At 35.7% G+C, this 18,519-nt stretch overlaps 1 protein-coding gene across 1 annotated transcript; it reads left to right on the top strand.

Moving 5' to 3' along the window:
* The first annotated feature begins 4,025 nt into the window (after window positions 1–4,025).
* On the top strand, window positions 4,026–17,962 carry LOC147404949 (26S proteasome non-ATPase regulatory subunit 14 homolog). The gene is made up of 6 exons (XM_086441084.1): window positions 4,026–4,232; window positions 4,310–4,487; window positions 7,782–7,863; window positions 15,252–15,428; window positions 15,525–15,692; window positions 17,617–17,962. The coding sequence occupies exons 1-6, from the start codon at window positions 4,103–4,105 to the stop codon at window positions 17,806–17,808; spliced, it is 927 nt and encodes a 308-aa protein (XP_086297210.1). The 5' UTR covers window positions 4,026–4,102; the 3' UTR covers window positions 17,809–17,962.
* The last annotated feature ends 557 nt before the right edge of the window (window positions 17,963–18,519 follow it).

The raw sequence follows: 18,519 nt of genomic DNA, 5'->3' as shown, positions 1-18,519 counted from the left end.
TCGTCGATCGAAATAATAGAAGAAATATCGATTTCGTCCCAAATTTTATATAAATAAAATTTTAATAATTTTTTTTCACCTCGTCTTCCCCAACTCATCCAACAGCTAATGCGTTATAAATTTTTTTTTTTTTTAAACTTCCACCTCAAATCTCTTGCAAACGGCTCGTCATCGACGACCGACGTAGAAGGAAGAAACGTCCGCAGCCTCGACATCTACAAAACCCACCTAACCTTTTTTTGTCTCACTTTCTTTTTCACCTTATATCGTCGAAAATCAATCGTACGTATATACGAAAATTTCGTAACTTCGACCTCGGATTTTATCCGTTTTGGGGTCAAACCGTCATTCGTCGTAGAAGGGAGAATGGACGAGCACATCGAGATATTCGAAACCACCAGGTCGGTTTTGAAAATCAGCCACTTCGAAATTTAGTCTGTCTCGATTTCTTTGCTGATCGCTTCGATTTCCACGCACACGCTTCGATCCTTTCGCCTAGAGATTGTAAGGAACTCTCAATTTCTATTAGTAATCGTAGATTGTGAAAATTGCATTTAGAATTTTATCGAATTTTTTTTGATGTATTTCCAAAATATAGAATTCTTTTGTTATTTAAAAATTCACGCTAGAAATTGCATGTTTGATATGTTTAATTGTATTTTTAAACAAATTATACGTGGGTAGAGTATCTTAACAGGTTATTTCTATCAATTGGGTTTTGTGCACTGCTCGGACCTCGTTTTGATATAAAATTTGTATTATTTTTCAATATTATTGATAAAAATAAATTATATAGTTGGAAATGTGATTTAATATTCAATGAACTCTTATTGAGTTGATGAATATCAAAAAATGGATATTTCAGATTGAAAACTGTAAAAATTGAAAAAAAGGAAAAGGGTATGAAACGGTAAAATGTCAGAGTCACACCCAAGGGGTGATGTTTGCATTTTACATTGTTGTGTTGTGTGTAGGTTGGTGAACGGGTATTCAAGGATAGTATTACTGGTTGCATGTTTATATACTTTCTGTTAGTGCGAGGCGCTGTTTACGTTTCCGTTTTGTTATTTATTTTAGGCTGAGTGGCCACAGTTGCATGGTAGGAAATTGGATATCCATTCTCAACCTTGTATTGTTAATTCCTCTTTTGTTTTCAAATGAAAATAATATATATATGTATATATATATATATGTAGTTATTTTATGAGCTGTTAAAGAGTTTGTGAATGCCTGAAGGGATAGTGCGTCATATCATCCGGAGTGGTGTACTATCATGGGATGTACGGTAGAGACCACCAAGCTCATACGTGGTATGGGACGCGTATGAGAGTGGAGTCATAACTGGAATCCGGGTTATTCCTATCTATCTTTACTAGTGAACTTGTAATGTAAAGGTGGTCGTATACGAATGATTTGTATATTTAGGAGTCACATGCACGCTTGATAGGCATAGACGAAGATGATTAATCAGTGATCACTAACAATCTATAGTAATCAAACGTTCTGACACATCGAAAAGAGACCCATTGCTTACGGTTACGTCAAACGGCCAGCCTGAGCCGGATAAATGGTCAACCAAGCGTGGTAAGCATCGACCAGCCACAAAATCAAGAACTAAAAGCCAGAGAAGAATTGTAACATCATGTCCCGACTGGGAGCAATCCAGTCGTGAATCCCAACTCTCTAATTCCAATACTCCACCATAGTGTATTATGTATCTGTTGCCTTACTTTGATATATAAAATGAAATGCATGTTTAGTATTTTTATTAGATCAATTAGATTTGTACATAAAGAAAATGCTATAGTAAGTATTGTTGATTGATTTAATGTTAGTTTTAAAATGTTTAGTTGCTCATCCCTGACTATATGTACCAGTTAATCGTAGTTTATTCTGTAAAATTTTATATTGTTAAAATGATTTAGTATGCTTATTCGTTCATGCTATGAGGGATTATTGGCAAAAATTGTTTGTTTCCTTACTGGATAACCATTATTACTCACCCTTTCCTTCTCTATTTTTTTTAGCTTCAAAATCTGTAGTTGGCGAGGTAGGCATAAAATCAGCGAGTGAGGACCATCTGGTGGGTCAGATAGATGACCAGAGTCCATTACCTGGTGAGTATTGGGGTTATTACCCCTAGTGATGTCGATTTGTCTGAGAGTAATATAGATTTTGATTTTGAGCGTTAGGAATTTTATTAGAGTAAGGAATTCTTGTATAATCATGTGTATAAATTCCTTCTTTCGCACTCTGATCTATCGTACGATATTAGATGTATATAGGCTTCCGCTAGTTACTATATTATATATGTATATGCATGATTGTATGTCGTTTATCAGGTGCAGATTGAACGCCCTGGAATGCTAACATAAATAGAGGAGACCATGCCAAAATTTCGAGATGCTACCTAGTACCTCGAGATCTAACATGGGGATTTGTGTTAGCGTTTGGCGGGGCGCTACACATACTTCCTCGATCGATCTAATAGAGAGTTAGTTGATAGTCATTGTAAGAACAAAAAATAAAATAAAAGAGAGAATAAAGATGCGAGAATAGAAAAGTCTTTTTTTATTGATCTTGCTTCTGAAATCGACAGAATTCTCCTTGATTACAAAGTTTCTATTTTAAACAAAAACTAAAAGAAAAATAAGGTAAAGAAAATTCCTAAATTTCTAAATATCTTAAACTTTGGTCTAGTCTTGTATTTATAGAGACCAGATTAAAGTTTTTAGGGTTCGAAAACCTTTTCTAAATACAATAATATCAAAACCCTAATTCAACACTAAACATATTCAGCCCCAAAACTTCTGTGCAAATCTTGAGAAGTCATTCACAGACATCACCGCGCCATCCACGTTGACCAAGATGCCACGGTCTATGTGGGCCCATTTGACTTGGGTCTTGGTTAGTTGACTTTGTCCAGATCGTAAGTCGTTGTGAATTCTTCATATTTTTTGACTTGTTTCTGGAAATTTGTGACTTTTTCTTGCTCCACGAAATAACAGTAATTAGTTCCCAAACTATATCATTTTATTGAAATTAACAATTATTATGGAGTAACAATAAATTATATCTAATAAGGGTATTTAGTGTATAATTTACCCGTAAAGTTTATGTAATTAGAGTTCTAGAAACCACATTCTAGACCCTGATTAAATAGCACTAGATCCTTTCATACATAACAAAAATATTTGAAAATTGCAATACTTTAGACTTTTTTCCAAGACCCCCAAATCTTCTGATATTGAATTCAAGTAATTAATAAACCTAATGAGCAATGGATCTGTTAACTGCTAGTGGGTGAACCTTTGAAAGAGAGAGAGAGAGAGAGAGAGAGAGAGAGAGAGAGAGAGGAGGGGAAGTGAACTTGATGATTTTTTTCTTTCTTAAAAAATTGGGTGCCTTTTCTCCTTCGGATCCAATCCTTTCTTATAATTTTTTATTTTGAGAGAAAGAGGGGGAAGGGAATTGACTAGTTGGACAAAGAGAGAGAATATGGAATGGTCATTGATCGAGGAAGATTAGGAGGAGTTGTTTTTGAATTTGAATTTAAATTTCAATTTTAACTTGATTTGGATGTTGGGTTTGGATTCAGGTGTTCTGCAATTTTGAAATGTCTACACATATGATTAGTAAGTAACGATATAAAACAAAAGGAAATGGACAATGCTCTACTCCTCTTGGATATTTTTGAACTTGGCACTCTCGCTCCACAATCGATATGAATTGGACAATATTCCTTAAATGCATGCAAAATCGTTCTAGTAATTTCTTAAGAGGATAGTTTAGTCTTTTTGAACTATATAGTTACAATTTAACCATTTCGTTGGTCTGACGCTAGAGACGAAAGCCAAGGGATTCATATCTTGCCAATTATTTAGTTGGTCTCTCACTAGAGACTAAAGTCAAGGAGTTCATATCATATATTTGAAAACAGTAGGGACTTATACACTATTAACAGAAAATGTTGGGGCCATGTCAATATTACATAAAATGTTTCGCAGAAAGCCACTGGTTCTCTACTTGCTAAGCAAGAAACTGAGAGATACTCTACGTTGAGATCAAAATCTCAGATCGAGAGAGAGAGAGAGAGAGAGAGATGGAGAGGCTGCAGAGGATTTTGGCTGGAGCAGGAGGTATGGGGCACCCACCACCAGACTCTCCTCTGTTGGATTCATCAGAGCAGGTCTACATATCTTCTCTCGCTCTTCTCAAGATGCTCAAACATGGTAATCTCTCTCTCTCTCTCTTAAATTTAGGGTTTTTGTTTCTGTTTATTAATGGAATCTGTTTGATTGTTTAATAGGAAGGGCTGGGGTTCCAATGGAAGTAATGGGTTTGATGCTTGGAGATTTCATTGACGAGTACACTGTCCGTGTCGTCGATGTCTTCGCTATGCCCCAAAGCGGTACTGGTGTCAGTGTCGAAGCTGTCGATCATGTCTTCCAAACCAACATGCTTGACATGCTCAAGCAGACTGGCAGGTCCCCCTTCTCTCTCTCATCTCGTTTATTCTGAAATATTCGACACGTTCTAACAGGTCTAGGACTTTTGGTTTATTGGTTTAGGTACCTAACATTCTTTGATTGTATATTGTCGATGGAGCAACGAAAATGCAGTCTTTTGTTATTGAAATTGAGTTTGTATATGGTTTCACTATCTCCATATATGTTCTTTTGGGTCCTCCTCTCTCGATTTTTTAGGATAATTGGGCCTTTTTTGAACATGTCCAAACCATCTCTGTTGACTTTCTCTTGATGAAACAACACAATGGTTTAAAGGTAATTATAATGAAACTGAGATGATTTTATTTTATATTTATTTCTTTGCGGGGACTTTCCACCTAGAGAATAAAACCATGTAGTAATAGGGGTGTGCTAACACCTATAGAGTAAGGCCGGTTTTTGAGCCCCTTTTCTAAACCAAATAAGGGTGCTTGAGCACATAACATCTTTTACCTTATCATGTTTTTTTTTTTTTTGGATAGATAAAGCAAAAAAAACAAAGATACAAATGAAAGGGAAGGTCGAGATGACCAACCCAAAAAAACAAACAAAGAGTTAAGACTCGTTAATGTTACAAAGAAAATCCCACCAAACTAAGAAGTCCTCAAAGAACACCCTTTTGAACTCTATGAAAATTTTACACCAATGAAAGAGTAACCCTAAAGCCGAAACAATTAACTCTTGGATTGATTGAAACCTTCCTTCAAACATTCTTGAGTTTCTATCTTTCCAAATACTCCACACAACTACAAATGGGGTTATGCTGCAAATTAACCTTTTCGAATTATGAAAGCTCATGCCCAATAAAGTTCATTACTTTATGGTTTTGTTGAGTAAGGATCTTTCGTGGAACCTTGAGCTCTGAAGGAATCTTAACTATTGGGAGGTGTATTCAATGGCTGCCCTACTTTCTTCCATAGCTCATATACCTTTCCCCCTAATTGAGGGGATGTTCAAGTGTGGAGGAAGAGCCAGGATGGCAGGATGGAACGTTAAACCCTCTATTGTAATGCTTATTTGTTCCCAACTAATATTAAAAACTATGAGTCTTTCCTAAGTTGATTTATTTTGGATTTAAAATTTCCGTCTAGAGTGGCAATTCCGTTTGGTCGGCTACTTTTGATTAGGTCATTATAATGGAAGATTGGTGCAAGGTCAATTTATTGTGGTGATATCACAAGCCTAGGATCAAAATGCCAACTTCACACTAAAACCTATCAATAAAAAGAAAGATTTGGTTCTAAATCTATCTATTCCATATGTATTGGAATCTTTCCTAGTCATTTATATTCTTATTTAAATCTTGGAATATTATTGCACTTAATTCTAGAAGTGGAATTGTTTGGAGAATGCTTTTGCTTGTTATCCATTAGTGCATTTAAGGAAAGAACGAAACAAAAATACCTTTGAGGGGATTGAGACCACCATGTTGGACATCATACTAGCAATTAAAGTCAATTTATTTTACTTGGCCTAGCCTAATCCCGGGAAATATTTTTTGGAGGACTTCATATTCAGATGGTTTTAATAATGGATGAGGACAGCTAAAGGTTGGTTTATATTAGGGTGGTTGGGTTGATTATAGTAGTGATTATCAATGGTTGAATGTGTCGTAATTAATTTTACTTGGTGTACCCTTCATGGTTTGTCACCTTGACCTCAATTTCCTTGGTTTCTTTTCGATGAAGTTCTCTCTAACATAAAAAAAGAATGTAATTACTTTGAGACATTTCTAATTGAGTTATTCGTAAATTAAATAAAGCAATTGGAATGTGAATCTAAAATCTTATAACATAAATTACCAAATTTTATGTGGGAAAGGATTTTCTGGAGATTACTCAACACAACTCTTCTTAGGAGGTGAGGAAGCTAAGGTAGATGGCTCAAATGGGCAAAAAAAAAACGTCTCTTCTGCTCTTTTTTTTTTTTTTTTTTTCCATTTACAATTTTTTAATATTCAATTATCGCAATCATAAGGGAAAAGTAGATTAAATGTTAGTTATGTGCATGATCCTAGTATCAGGAATCCTCTTAAGTAACATGTCGCTTCTGTTATGGAATCCCTTTCCCATTCATGCTTCCGGTTATAAAAAGTAGTTCAATTTCTTTTGTTTTTTTAAATTTTTTTGATGAATAAAAATTTTATTGAAAAGAGGACAAGGTGTCCTCAACAAGGAAAACAAGCTACACACTCTCACTACATACAAGATCCCATTTGAACAAAAAATCCTCGAAAAGCAATCCTCTAAACTCCCTAAATTGTAGTTTAATTTCTAGCTTTTGATTGCCCCTCCCATCGATGCCAGCTTCTATTCGAATGTGTAAGGATTCGATCAGTGAGATCTTTTGCTAGATGGATTGTCCAGGTTGTCCACATCAGACCTCTAGTCATTCAAAATTGCCCCCACTATAATTAAACATTATGGAGGTTAGCTGAATTGGCATGATCTATTATTGTAAACCTTAATAATCTATAAAATGTTACTGTTTTTTAAGGATTAATATAAGCTTTTTCAAGATACTTTCTTTGAGGGTGCCAATTTTTCTAATTAAGGAATATACAAATATGTTATATAATGGAAATATGAATTTACATATTTATGGAAAAAAAACTGCTTAATAAAAAGGCAAGTTATGCCATTATTTAACAAGCGGAAGTGAGATCATAGAGAAAATCTTTAATATATCATAAAATTTTGTCCCATATGGTGGAAAAATTAAGGGAAACTATAAAGTTGGATGTTGACTCAATTTTATATAATTATACCAAGTGCCTTGAATTGTTTCCATGGCAGACTGCTGTTTTGAACTGTGTTGAACTGCTGATGTAAAATTTGAGCCACCTGTTGTATTTAATCTTTTATTCTTTTGTTTATATTTATGTGTACCCCCATAGGATTTACTTTGACTGTGTGTGAAGATGTTTACTGCAGATAGTGATTCTGTTAGCTTTTTCTACTTTGACTATCTTAGAATTGCAATTGCAAATTTTCACCACCACTATTAATATTTATTTTATTTTTGGTAAGCTATGTGTCAACATGTTGCCTTGTGGTTGCATTTTCAAATATAAACCAATTGAAGTACGGATTTGACCACCTGATTGGATGTATTTTCAACCTGCATAAGTCTTGTTGTCCTTCAGTTATTTTCTTTTCATTTTTTTCTTTATTGATTTCCTTTTCTTTTACAAATGTATCTGACTATGACTGACGGATGGCAAAAACTTCATTTTGTGGTTCCTTCTGCTTATATTGTTGCATGGTGTTGTAGACCTGAGATGGTGGTAGGATGGTACCATTCACATCCTGGATTTGGTTGTTGGCTTTCTGGCGTTGACATTAATACTCAACAGGTACGGTACTTTCAAATTCTCTCATGTCATTCTTTTCTATGTTGTGGATTGATAATCTTGGATTTAACATTATTCTTTCATTGTATTTTTTTGCTATACTCTGTAAACAATAAATTAGTGTTCTGTTTTCGTTGGATACATTTTTGGTTTTTATCTACAATATTTAAGGGGAAATACTAGATTTTCTATACTACTTCTGTTTTTCTGTCTTGGTTAAAGTTCTTTAATCTTGTCCCTTGAACTTTTATCTTGTTAGTTAATGCGCCTTAGTGCTATTTCTAGTTAGAAACACTCTCTTGTCATGACCAAGGTCTTTCAGTTTTAGTCATGTAAACGTTCCATTTCGAGCATCCTTTATTGTATTCAAAGTAAAAAAAGTGAATGTGGTGATGAAATGGAATAACTTCCAATGGAGAATTTTCAATGAATGTTGGTCATTACATTGGCTCCCTAAATGGTGTGATGATATATGTTTGCGAAGGTTTTGAAATGTGTGGGTGTTTGTTATTTGATAGGAATGAGGCTTCATTGTGAACCACTTCTTCAATTCTATTCATTTCTTTTTTCTCTACAGTTCTAATCTTATGGTGAGGCTTACTGGCAGAACTGTGGGCTTATCCTTAAGTTATATTTTTGGGAACATGTTTATGAATAAGATGTATTTGAAAAAAATGGTTTGTTTTTATCTTTTCTGTTTCTTTGAATTGAGCAGATTGCATGACGGTCCCTTGCCACTTTTTTACTTCTTTTAAAATACCCTTTCAACGATCAATTTTTTATTATTATTTTTAATACGAATAATTTTAATGAGAACAAAGAGAGAAGGATTACAAGGTGGTCGAGGTTTACAAATAACCAAGTCAAAAATAGAGTTCAAAGATACCTTGGTTGACAAAACCTAACAAGGATTCCCAAAACATAAGCCAGAACAAGCTACAAAATCGCACAACTACTACGAATTTTCAATCAAAACCAGTTTAAAACCAAATGTCTGAATAATACCCCCTATACTCCTTGAATTTCATAGATCAATGGAACATCAAGGCTTTAATGTAGAAAGAAATGTTATTATTATAGTTTTTTTTTTTTTTTTGATAGGTAGAGATACTTTCATTTGAAAAAACAGGGGTCGAGGTGACCACCCAAAAGTGTACAAAATAGCCAAGATCTATCAAAAAAGAAACCCATTTCTTTACCTTTGAACACCATGATATTTCTTTCCTTCCAAATACCCAAACAAATAGCTGTTGACAACCATTTACCCTAAAAGACCGATCTGATGGGGAAGGTCCAACTATGAATATAAGAGTGTCACGGGTCGAATTGGGGCACGATACGTGAGCACGTGACATCCGGGAGTGGAGGTGGATAACACAACACTCAACACTCCCCTTCACCTATAAGGGTGGAAAACTCCTTCAAGGTGACTCGAACCCATGAGCTATATGAGCCTACCATTCTGATACCATGTTGATAACCATTTACCCCAAAAGACCAATCTGATAGGGAGGCACAACTATGAATACAAGAGGGTCACGGGTCGAATTGGGGTGTGATAGGTGAGCATGTGACACCCGAGAGCGGAGGCGGATAGCACAACACTTAACAGTATCAAATGGGAACAATCTCAAAAGATATGATCCCTTGAAGAAAAAATCTACGACATCCATAACAGAATTGGGTAACACCCAATGCACATTGTACCAGAAATGAAGGAACACCAAATGCTATGGGAAGATGGATAAAAAGAAATGATTCACTTAGTTAAAATCTATTTTGCATAAAAAACAGAAGGCCAACATTGAAAAATTCCTTTCCCTATGATCATTGATGTTTAGAATTTTAGCAAGAGAGACAGTCCATAGGAAGGAAGATACCCTAGAAGGGACATTTATACGCCAAATCAACAAAGCAGAAAATTATGCCCTAGACTGATTTCAAAGCCTTGTAAAAGGATCTTACGGAGAAGATGCCTGACGATGCCAAATCCATGATCTCTTGCTTGGAATGGAAGTGTTAAATAAACTTCGTGAGAGATTTGATAGAAGAGTAGAAGCCAAGTTGATTTGCCAATCATTAATCCTTTTTCTAAAGCTAAAAACAGGACAAATCATTATCGTTCCAAACCATCAAAGCTTGAATAAGATATTCCTTCTTGTTAGACTAAGAATAAAGCGGTGTTGACATGTTTGCTCACCACACTAGCTATCTTTGCAAAATCTAGCCTTTCCTGTATCTCTACTTTAATAATGTTGTCCCTGACAAAATTTGAATGAATTTTCATAATCCCTTGGCAAACTCCCCTCACAAGATTTGGTTTGAACCCTGCTTTCAAAAACTGCTTCAATGTCTCCATCTTTTGATGCTATAAGTTTCCTCCAAAGGGTTGTCTGCTCTTTCCAAATCCCCACAATTACTTTCCTAAAGTGGATTTTTTTCATTGCCTTGATTTTTCTTATTCCTAAAACTCTCCTAGACTTGGAAGTTGAGATTTGAACCAAATTCATTAAAATGAAATTTGAATGTGTTATTCCTAGCTTCCATCTCTTATGTACTTCTCCAAAATTTTTCCCACAACCACAAGGATCTGGAATTTAATCTCCATAAGAATATTTGTAGAAGGCAAAATAGTCTTTATTAGTGAGTGAAGAAAATATTATTTTTCTTGTTGATTCCTTTGTCAACTACAGCTTTTTTAAAATGGAATGTATATTAAAAATTCCTACGATTCCTTGACTTGATTTATTATGAAAAAAGTGAGGTATAAAAAAAAAAAATTTCTTGCACTTCTTAGTTAGTCATTCCATTACTTTTGCGTCACATTTTCTCCCCACAACCCATTCCGATGTAAGCCCTTGTGCATTATAATTGTTTTGTATGTTATTCTTAATACTGTTTGAGGTTTGTCCCATGTAATCGTTGGTCCCATGGTTTAAAAAATTCCCATTCAATGTCTTGGAAAGCCGATTGGGGGGATGAATGGTTGTTTATTACGCATTCTTTCCACTGTCCCCACTCCTCCACCAGGACATGCACCACTTTGTGTTGTCTTAATCAACAACTAGAGTGTAAATAGTTGGACTCAGAAAAGTTTTCAGGCTTGGGAGTTTGAATTGAGTTTAGTTGGGCTTTGTATTCAGACACATTCAAACTCAACTAATCTACACTACTTTCAACAATGCCAAACCTGTCCATGAGTCCTTGAACCCCTCTAGATGGGAGAACCCTCTAGAACCTTTTGTGGATCTTACATATTCTATTGGGGCACCATAATAAGCATCCATATTAACCATGATGTCCATTTTTTCTGACATTTGTCTTTCATCCTGTCTCTTTTTTTTTTGATAATCTAAATTTTATTCAAGAAGGACAAAGGAGTCCTCAAAAGAAACGACAAAACAGGAGAACAAACAACACATCAGAAAGAAGAACAAAAGGCAAACAAAAAATCAACAAAAGACAAACAAAATGGCACCACGCCTGCCCAGAGCAAAATCACTCTCTACTAACAAGCTCCCAATTAAGTACCCCCTGAACTATTGAAATTATTTACACAAGTAGAACAAGAACCCCACAACATTGAAGATGATCTCCTGCAAAGAATGCTCATTTTCTTCGAAAATTCGCCCATTCCTTTCTTTCCACAAACCCAAACAGATTGTCGGGGGAGTAAGGTTCCAAAGCATTCTCTCCTTGCCACCAAAGTCTGTGGATCTCCAACCATCAGGTAAACACCGAATCGAACAGGGAGTACACCACAAAAGATAGAACAAAGAGAGAAAGTAAGACCAAACAAAATAAACCACCCCTCAATGGAGGAGAAGATGGTTAACTGACACACCATTAGCTTTACAGAGAGAACAGAACTCTGCACCTGCTTTAGCTCATATTACATTGACCCTCTTCTTATTGAAAGAGAAGTTCTTTCCCACCGACTTCCCGTTAGCTTGAACCCGTAGCTTGAGCTCTCTTCTTTTGCTTTTGGGGCCGGCTTCCCCGCTATATTCTATGAGTCAGGTATGAAAAAACAGTTACCGCTTCTGTTTTGGAATCGCTAAACGGAAGAAGAGCCCCACTTTAGAAAAGGGGGAAGGAGTCCAGACGACACAATACCACCATTCCTATATTTTTTAGTCAGCCAAAGAAGTCAGAAAGTGGGTGAGTTCCCCTTCTTTTTGTATTTGGTACTTCACCTTGAGCTCGTACCCCTTCGACCAAGCAGTTGACTACTTTATATAGGACTTTTCCAACTATTAAGTCTGCTATCCCAACCAATCGACCAGGAAGTTTCTATACTCCTTGTGGGGCGGGTGAGTGCACGAATCGCTTTACCTAGGATTAGCTAGGATTAGAGAAAGGGCACGCTAAGGCACCCCCTTTATTGCTTTCAACAGGGACCCCTTTCCGAATCTACTTTAGTCTTTTAATTAAGGAACAGGTGCCGGAGTGCTTCCCCTTCCCCAGCATGTTTGTCTGTCTTTATTAGATAAATTTGACTTCAATTGATGCAGTTCGTCCGTTGCGTAGATGGCTCGTCATAAATCTCTATCAGGATCTCGATCTTACTAGGGATTTGAGTCTAAAGGAAGAGCTGAAGACCAAATTGTACAAAAAGGAAAATGATGCTCTTCTTTAGTCAAGAAGTGAGCTGAAGGATTTAACACTGAAGAGCCCATTTGAATTATCCACCCAAGTCCAACTATCCTTCGACAGAAAAGATGAAACAATTGAAGGTAAAAGGCCAAGAAGGGGGTGCCTGAACAACTTATCTTTCATATCCTTAACATCTTTGGTCATCCTCAAACATCACAGCTTTATACCAAGAGTTTAGGGTTGCTTGGACAAATTTGTTCCACCATTCAATTTTGGTTGAAGTCATTATCTCCTATTAATTCAGTATGTTCATATAAACAAATTGTCTTAATCGATTTTCCCTTGCGCGTTCCTTCTAACTAGGGATGTAAATCAGCTTTCTTTCTTATAAACAAACTGTCTTAATTGATTTTCCCTTGGTTTATCGCCTATTGGGGCTACTAGACTGATGAAGACATCACGAGCATACCCTTCAAAGTGTTCCAAAGGAGAAAAAGACATTCAGAGTGGTTGTGGATCGATGGAGTGTGGACATGAAATTTATGGATGAGCACCATTACATGGATCCTTCTCATTCAGTCATTATATTTTATGTTTTTATTTAGTTTATGTTTAGGAGAGTCTATTTTAGTGTTTAAGATGAGTATTTGGTGTTATTTTCATGTTTTATTAACCTATGATATTAGTATAGGTGTCTAAAGGCAATTTGGTAACTTTATAATGATTTTTTAATGAGTTTTCATAAGCTGAAAATTCATGGGAAATAAAGTTACGGGATTGGGACATAGATGATATTTCTGATTGTGTTTTATTTAAGTTGTTTTAAGTTTTATTTACAACCATTGGATCTCATTATATTAGTTGGATGGTTGAGATTAGATTTAGGGTTTAGAGAAAATTATAAATATTTGCTTATTACTTTAATTTTTTTTAATGATCAATATAATTAAGATTGGACCTTTAATATTCCTATTAATAGTGTGGGGTGATGCCATTTTGGAGTGAGTACAAGGTAATATTTGTTTTCTCTATGAAGGTAGGTATCTATTGTTTTCTTAATATCTTCTTTCTCACTTTCTCACTTTCTCTCTTAAATTTCTATTTTAAACCTCTAAAACATTCATAAACCTTAGTCAATCAATTCTGTAACCCCAAAATCCCTTTGAAATTCTTTCATTTGATGAAACCTAACCCTAATACGCATAAAAATCCAACCTAACCCTTCCCTACTTTAACCGCATTGTTCCTTACCACCAAAAATCCTAATCTCCTTCCGTTTTTTTAGCCTACTTCTCCCAACCTTGTTAACTTGTTACTCAACAAATCATCACTACTTATATGGCTATTTTTGCATTGAAATTGAGCCTAGAAATCTATTTTGAACATCTAACTTAAACCCTGGGCTAGAGGAAGACTCGTTTTTCATTGGAACCTATTGTTAGTACTTGAATAGATATTACCGTGGGATTGTGATAAACCTTAGGACTATTTTGATTATCGCTTAGTTCTCTTGCATACCCATGAATGTATGAGCTCATGATTTATATTTGCACTGCTTATGTTAATTCAGTCTGATCTCAGATTTATCATTTTAGGGTAACATTCATAGTCCTACACAAAGAATTTTCCAATACCTTCTATTACAAATTTATCTTAAACTTGTTTTTTCATTTATCTATCTCACGTCTTGTTCTCTACTATGCTTAGTTAATGCACATTGGATATATAATTGAACGTGGAGGAAAATTTTTCAGGTACTTGTAGGTTGATCATTCAGCTTCTTCATATCGCCCCCTTTTTTTATCAGTGATTCTTCACATCCCCTTTTGTAACTAGACGATTACAACTGCTTTCAATGCACACATATGCATTCCAGGCCTTTAATTGTGTACTTCAATTTTAATGCTTCCTTACAGTATAATTCCAATTTGGTCCACCTCTTTGTTTTCTGCTCAACAAATATCAATAATTGATGAAACATGAAGAATTTAATAAGGGCCTACCTCAAATGTTCACTAAATATATGATTGTGTTATTTATGCGTATAATTGCAAGAAAAGCATATGAAGCGGCAGAATTGATAGATGATGACAAATGACCTCTCACAAAATCTATAAAGTAGGGGAAACTAGGGCTTTAATTATTTAGTTAAAGATCTCTCCAGTGAAAAATGGTTTAACCTAGACCATTTTGGTCATTTTTATCATGGAATAATTTTGGGTGATATTTATGGAGAAGAATTTAACAAAAGGATTTCTTGGAGGTTTGGGCTCCACGTTAGTGTGTGCAGCCTCAAGTCTTAAGCCTTAGCAGGTTTTGAAGTAAACTGTTTACCAGGTGAGGAGGATTGGTTATAGCTTAAGGGTGTCAATGGGTAAATTTATAAATAATTTTCTATTTTATTGGATATTCATATTTTTCTTTCTCATTCAAAAAAACATAATACATCTTATTGGGTACCTGCAAGGAACCTAACGGGTATCAGGCATTTGTCGGGTTGGTTCTGGTTCCAAGGATCTCATACCTCGAACCGAAATCAATAAGAACCGGAACCGGGATTTTATTTAGGTTCCAGTTTTGGGTATTTGTGGAACTGACCCATGACACCCTTATCATGTAAGGTTAGCTTCTTGGGGCTAGACATGGCTTTAGGCAACTAAATGAAGAACCTGGATCTCTTTAGCCGACCCAAGTTTTTAGGATAAGGCTTTGATTATGGCTGTCATGGGACTCTGAATGTTCTGGATGCTAAGCAAACTACTTGGCTCTTTTCTGAGCTCAATCATCTTTTACAGAGTTTTGAAGCTCTGAATCAAAGGGCTGTTGCCGTGGTTGTGGACCCAATTCAGAGTGTTAAAGGGAAGGTTGTGATTGATGCTTTCCGCTTGATCAACCCACAAACTATGATGCTTGGCCAAGAACCACGGCAAACGACATCCAATCTTGGGCATCTCAACAAGCCGTCCATTCAAGTGAGTTTACTTGAAAATTTTAGCCCTGATTTTTACTCAAATCTAATGTATTGGTGCACTTAACTAATTTTCTCTTATGTATACCTCTTATGTCAGGCATTGATCCATGGGTTGAATAGGCATTATTACTCTATAGCCATTAACTATAGGAAGAATGAACTTGAGGAAAAGATGTTACTGAACCTACACAAGAAGAAGTGGACTGATGGATTGACACTACAGCGGTTTGATACCCATTCCAAAACCAATGAGCAAACTGTTCAGGTTAGTGAATGTTTCTTTCATTTTCTCCTTCTATTAAGGCTTATAACTATGGGTGAATTTCGTTGCTGAGTCTTCATGCCATCACCTGACATGTGTGCTAATTGATTTTGATTATAAAGTTAGTGGGACCAGTGCTGGTTTCATGTCCAAGAAATTATTTATTTTCTTCCTGATTTGTTGCATTACTGTAGATGGTGGAAATACCACCAACCAGAATAGAAATCCTATTATAGCCCTTTTTTATTTTATTTTTCTTTTGGTGGTAAGCTGGGTCAATCCTGCTACCTTGAGGTTGACACCTCTCCAGGCTTTAGTGAAAATTAGAAACACCCCCCACAATCCAATTTCAAACTGATGACATTCTCCCTTGACTTTGGACTTTCGTGAGAGACCAATAGAAAATGATTGTAATACCCTTGTCTTCAACCTCTTCCCCAAAATTTGTCTACAACCTCTAGGGTAAATTTTTTAATCTATTCAGCATTTCTTCAACCCATTGTCTATCGCTTGCAAAAATTCCTTGATTTGCCTTCCACCCTTATAAACCTGCTATCTTCAACTTCCCCAAAAACCCTTTCTTGTTCTTAGGCTTGAAGGTTGAAGGAGAGATTCTTCAGGTTGGGAACAACGAAACATTAATAACATATATATATATATATATATATAATATATATATATATATATATATATATATATATAGGGTCAGGTTCAAACGACAACCATTTCAACACACATATAGACAACGTGTTTTGTCTTATATGGGCAAAAATGTTTGGAATGGGCTGATTTTTTGTGAGGATGATCTCTGTGGTGAGGAGATCATCCTTGCCAAAAATCAGCTCATTATTAAACTTCTAGACCGTCCAATTTTTGTTGAAAAATTATAGACCGTCCAATTTTTGTAAATCAATTTTGATGGGGTTACAAGTTTTGGAATGGGATGATTTTTTGCCAGGATGATCCCCTCATCACAGAGATCATCCTCACAAAAAATCAGCCCATTCCAAACATTTTTGCCCATATAAGACAAACACGTCGTCTATATGTGTGTCGCAATGTGTGTCGCAGGAACCCGACCCATATATATATATATACATGGGTAGCGTTCAATGGCAAACTTTTTGGCAAAACATTTTTCAAAACATGAGTTAGAAGTTTTGGAATGGGCTGATTTTTGGTGAGGATTATCTCTACGGTGAGGAGATCATCCTCACCAAAAATCAGGCCATTCCAAAACTTCTAACCCATGTTTACAAGCTGAAAAATCGTGAACCGTCCTTTTTTTGTAAACTGTTTTTGATGGGGTTAGAAGTTTTGGAATGGGCTGATTTTTGGTGATGATGATCTCCTCACCGTAGAGATCATCCTCACCAAAAATCAGCCCATTCCAAAACCTCTAACTCATGTTTTGAAAAATGTTTTGCCAAAAAGTTTGCCATTGAACGCCCCCCTCTATATATATATATATATATATATATATATATATGTATATTTATTTATTTTTTTATCATAGAGGTTGAGGTTGAAGACAATGGGTTTTTTTGGGTTAAAAATCAAGGTGGTTTGGGAAGAGGAGGGCATTTAGGTTATTTTTTATTGGTCTTGCATGGAAGACCAAACTCTAGGTGTATGTCATCAAAATTATGTGTTGTACAATTAATAAGAATAGCTGATGGGTTTAGACCCACAGTTCAGTTGGTTTGACATATTGCAAATCAACTTTGTGGTCGTAGGTACCAGTCCAGTTCACCCATTAAAAATAATTACTGTAAAATTTCCCCCTCATTTTTGTTTCTAATTATTGTGAATTATCGATTACTACAACACATAAAGCATTCACACCTAATACCATTGATTTACTTCAATATTTTACAAGTTAAAATATTTTTACATATTGACTTGGCACATTGGGGGAATTGTGCAGGAAATGCTGAATCTGGCCATCAAATACAACAAGGCTGTTCAAGAGGAGGATGAGTTACCTCCCGAGAAACTTGCGATTGCGAATGTGGGCAGGCAAGATGCCAAAAAGCATCTGGAAGAGCATGTCTCGAACTTGATGTCATCAAACATAGTTCAGACTCTTGGAACCATGCTAGACACAGTCGTATTTTAAGTGTCATACTTTGAAAGACAAGGTAGTTTTGCTTTGGGTTGATGTAAGTCAATTTGTATCATTTTCATTTCGAACTTGAATCGTTTTGTTCTAATGGAAACCGAAATTGAACCTAGTCATGTGAAATTATAGATTTTTTGTTCCCTGCTTTCAATTTGTTCTTTTTAATTTGTGATTTCTCCTATCTTCTTACTTCTCTTATGAAACGCTAGAACCTATATTCACATGATTGAAGTGAAAATCTATTACAGAGACTACGAGGGTGGTTCTATCTATTAATGTGTTATACCTGAGGCATATCTTATGCCAAGAGATGCTGCCCGATGACTATATCCACCGTAGACATCTTTCTAGGTGTGTGTTGCATTACATATGGGTGACCATTCAATGGAATTATACATTGGATTTGAATGACATGATGATTGATGGATTTATATGATGTGTGATCTCTTTCGTGAGATTGGCCTTAGTGTCTGACATGGGTGTTGGGTCTCTTTTTGCCCATAACTATGACCCTACCTATGAGTCGAACCTGACTGATCGAAACCTCAAAGCTGGCCCAGCTCTGTGGAATCACATCTAAATCACAAAAGAGGTACTTTGCAGCTTATTAGCTAAAGCATGTAACAAAATTTTCTTATTTCAATTAAAGATAGCTTCCGAGCCAACTGTTTCCTCGTACAAAATCAAATAGATCAGAGTGGTCTCTTT

The sequence above is a fragment of the Akebia trifoliata genome, chromosome 4, assembly GCF_017979445.1.
Source record: "Akebia trifoliata isolate Shusen 1 chromosome 4, ASM1797944v1, whole genome shotgun sequence".
NCBI classification, from domain to species: domain Eukaryota; kingdom Viridiplantae; phylum Streptophyta; class Magnoliopsida; order Ranunculales; family Lardizabalaceae; genus Akebia; species Akebia trifoliata.
Note: the sequence above shows the minus strand (reverse complement) of the source record. Positions and strands in the feature narration are given on the sequence as shown.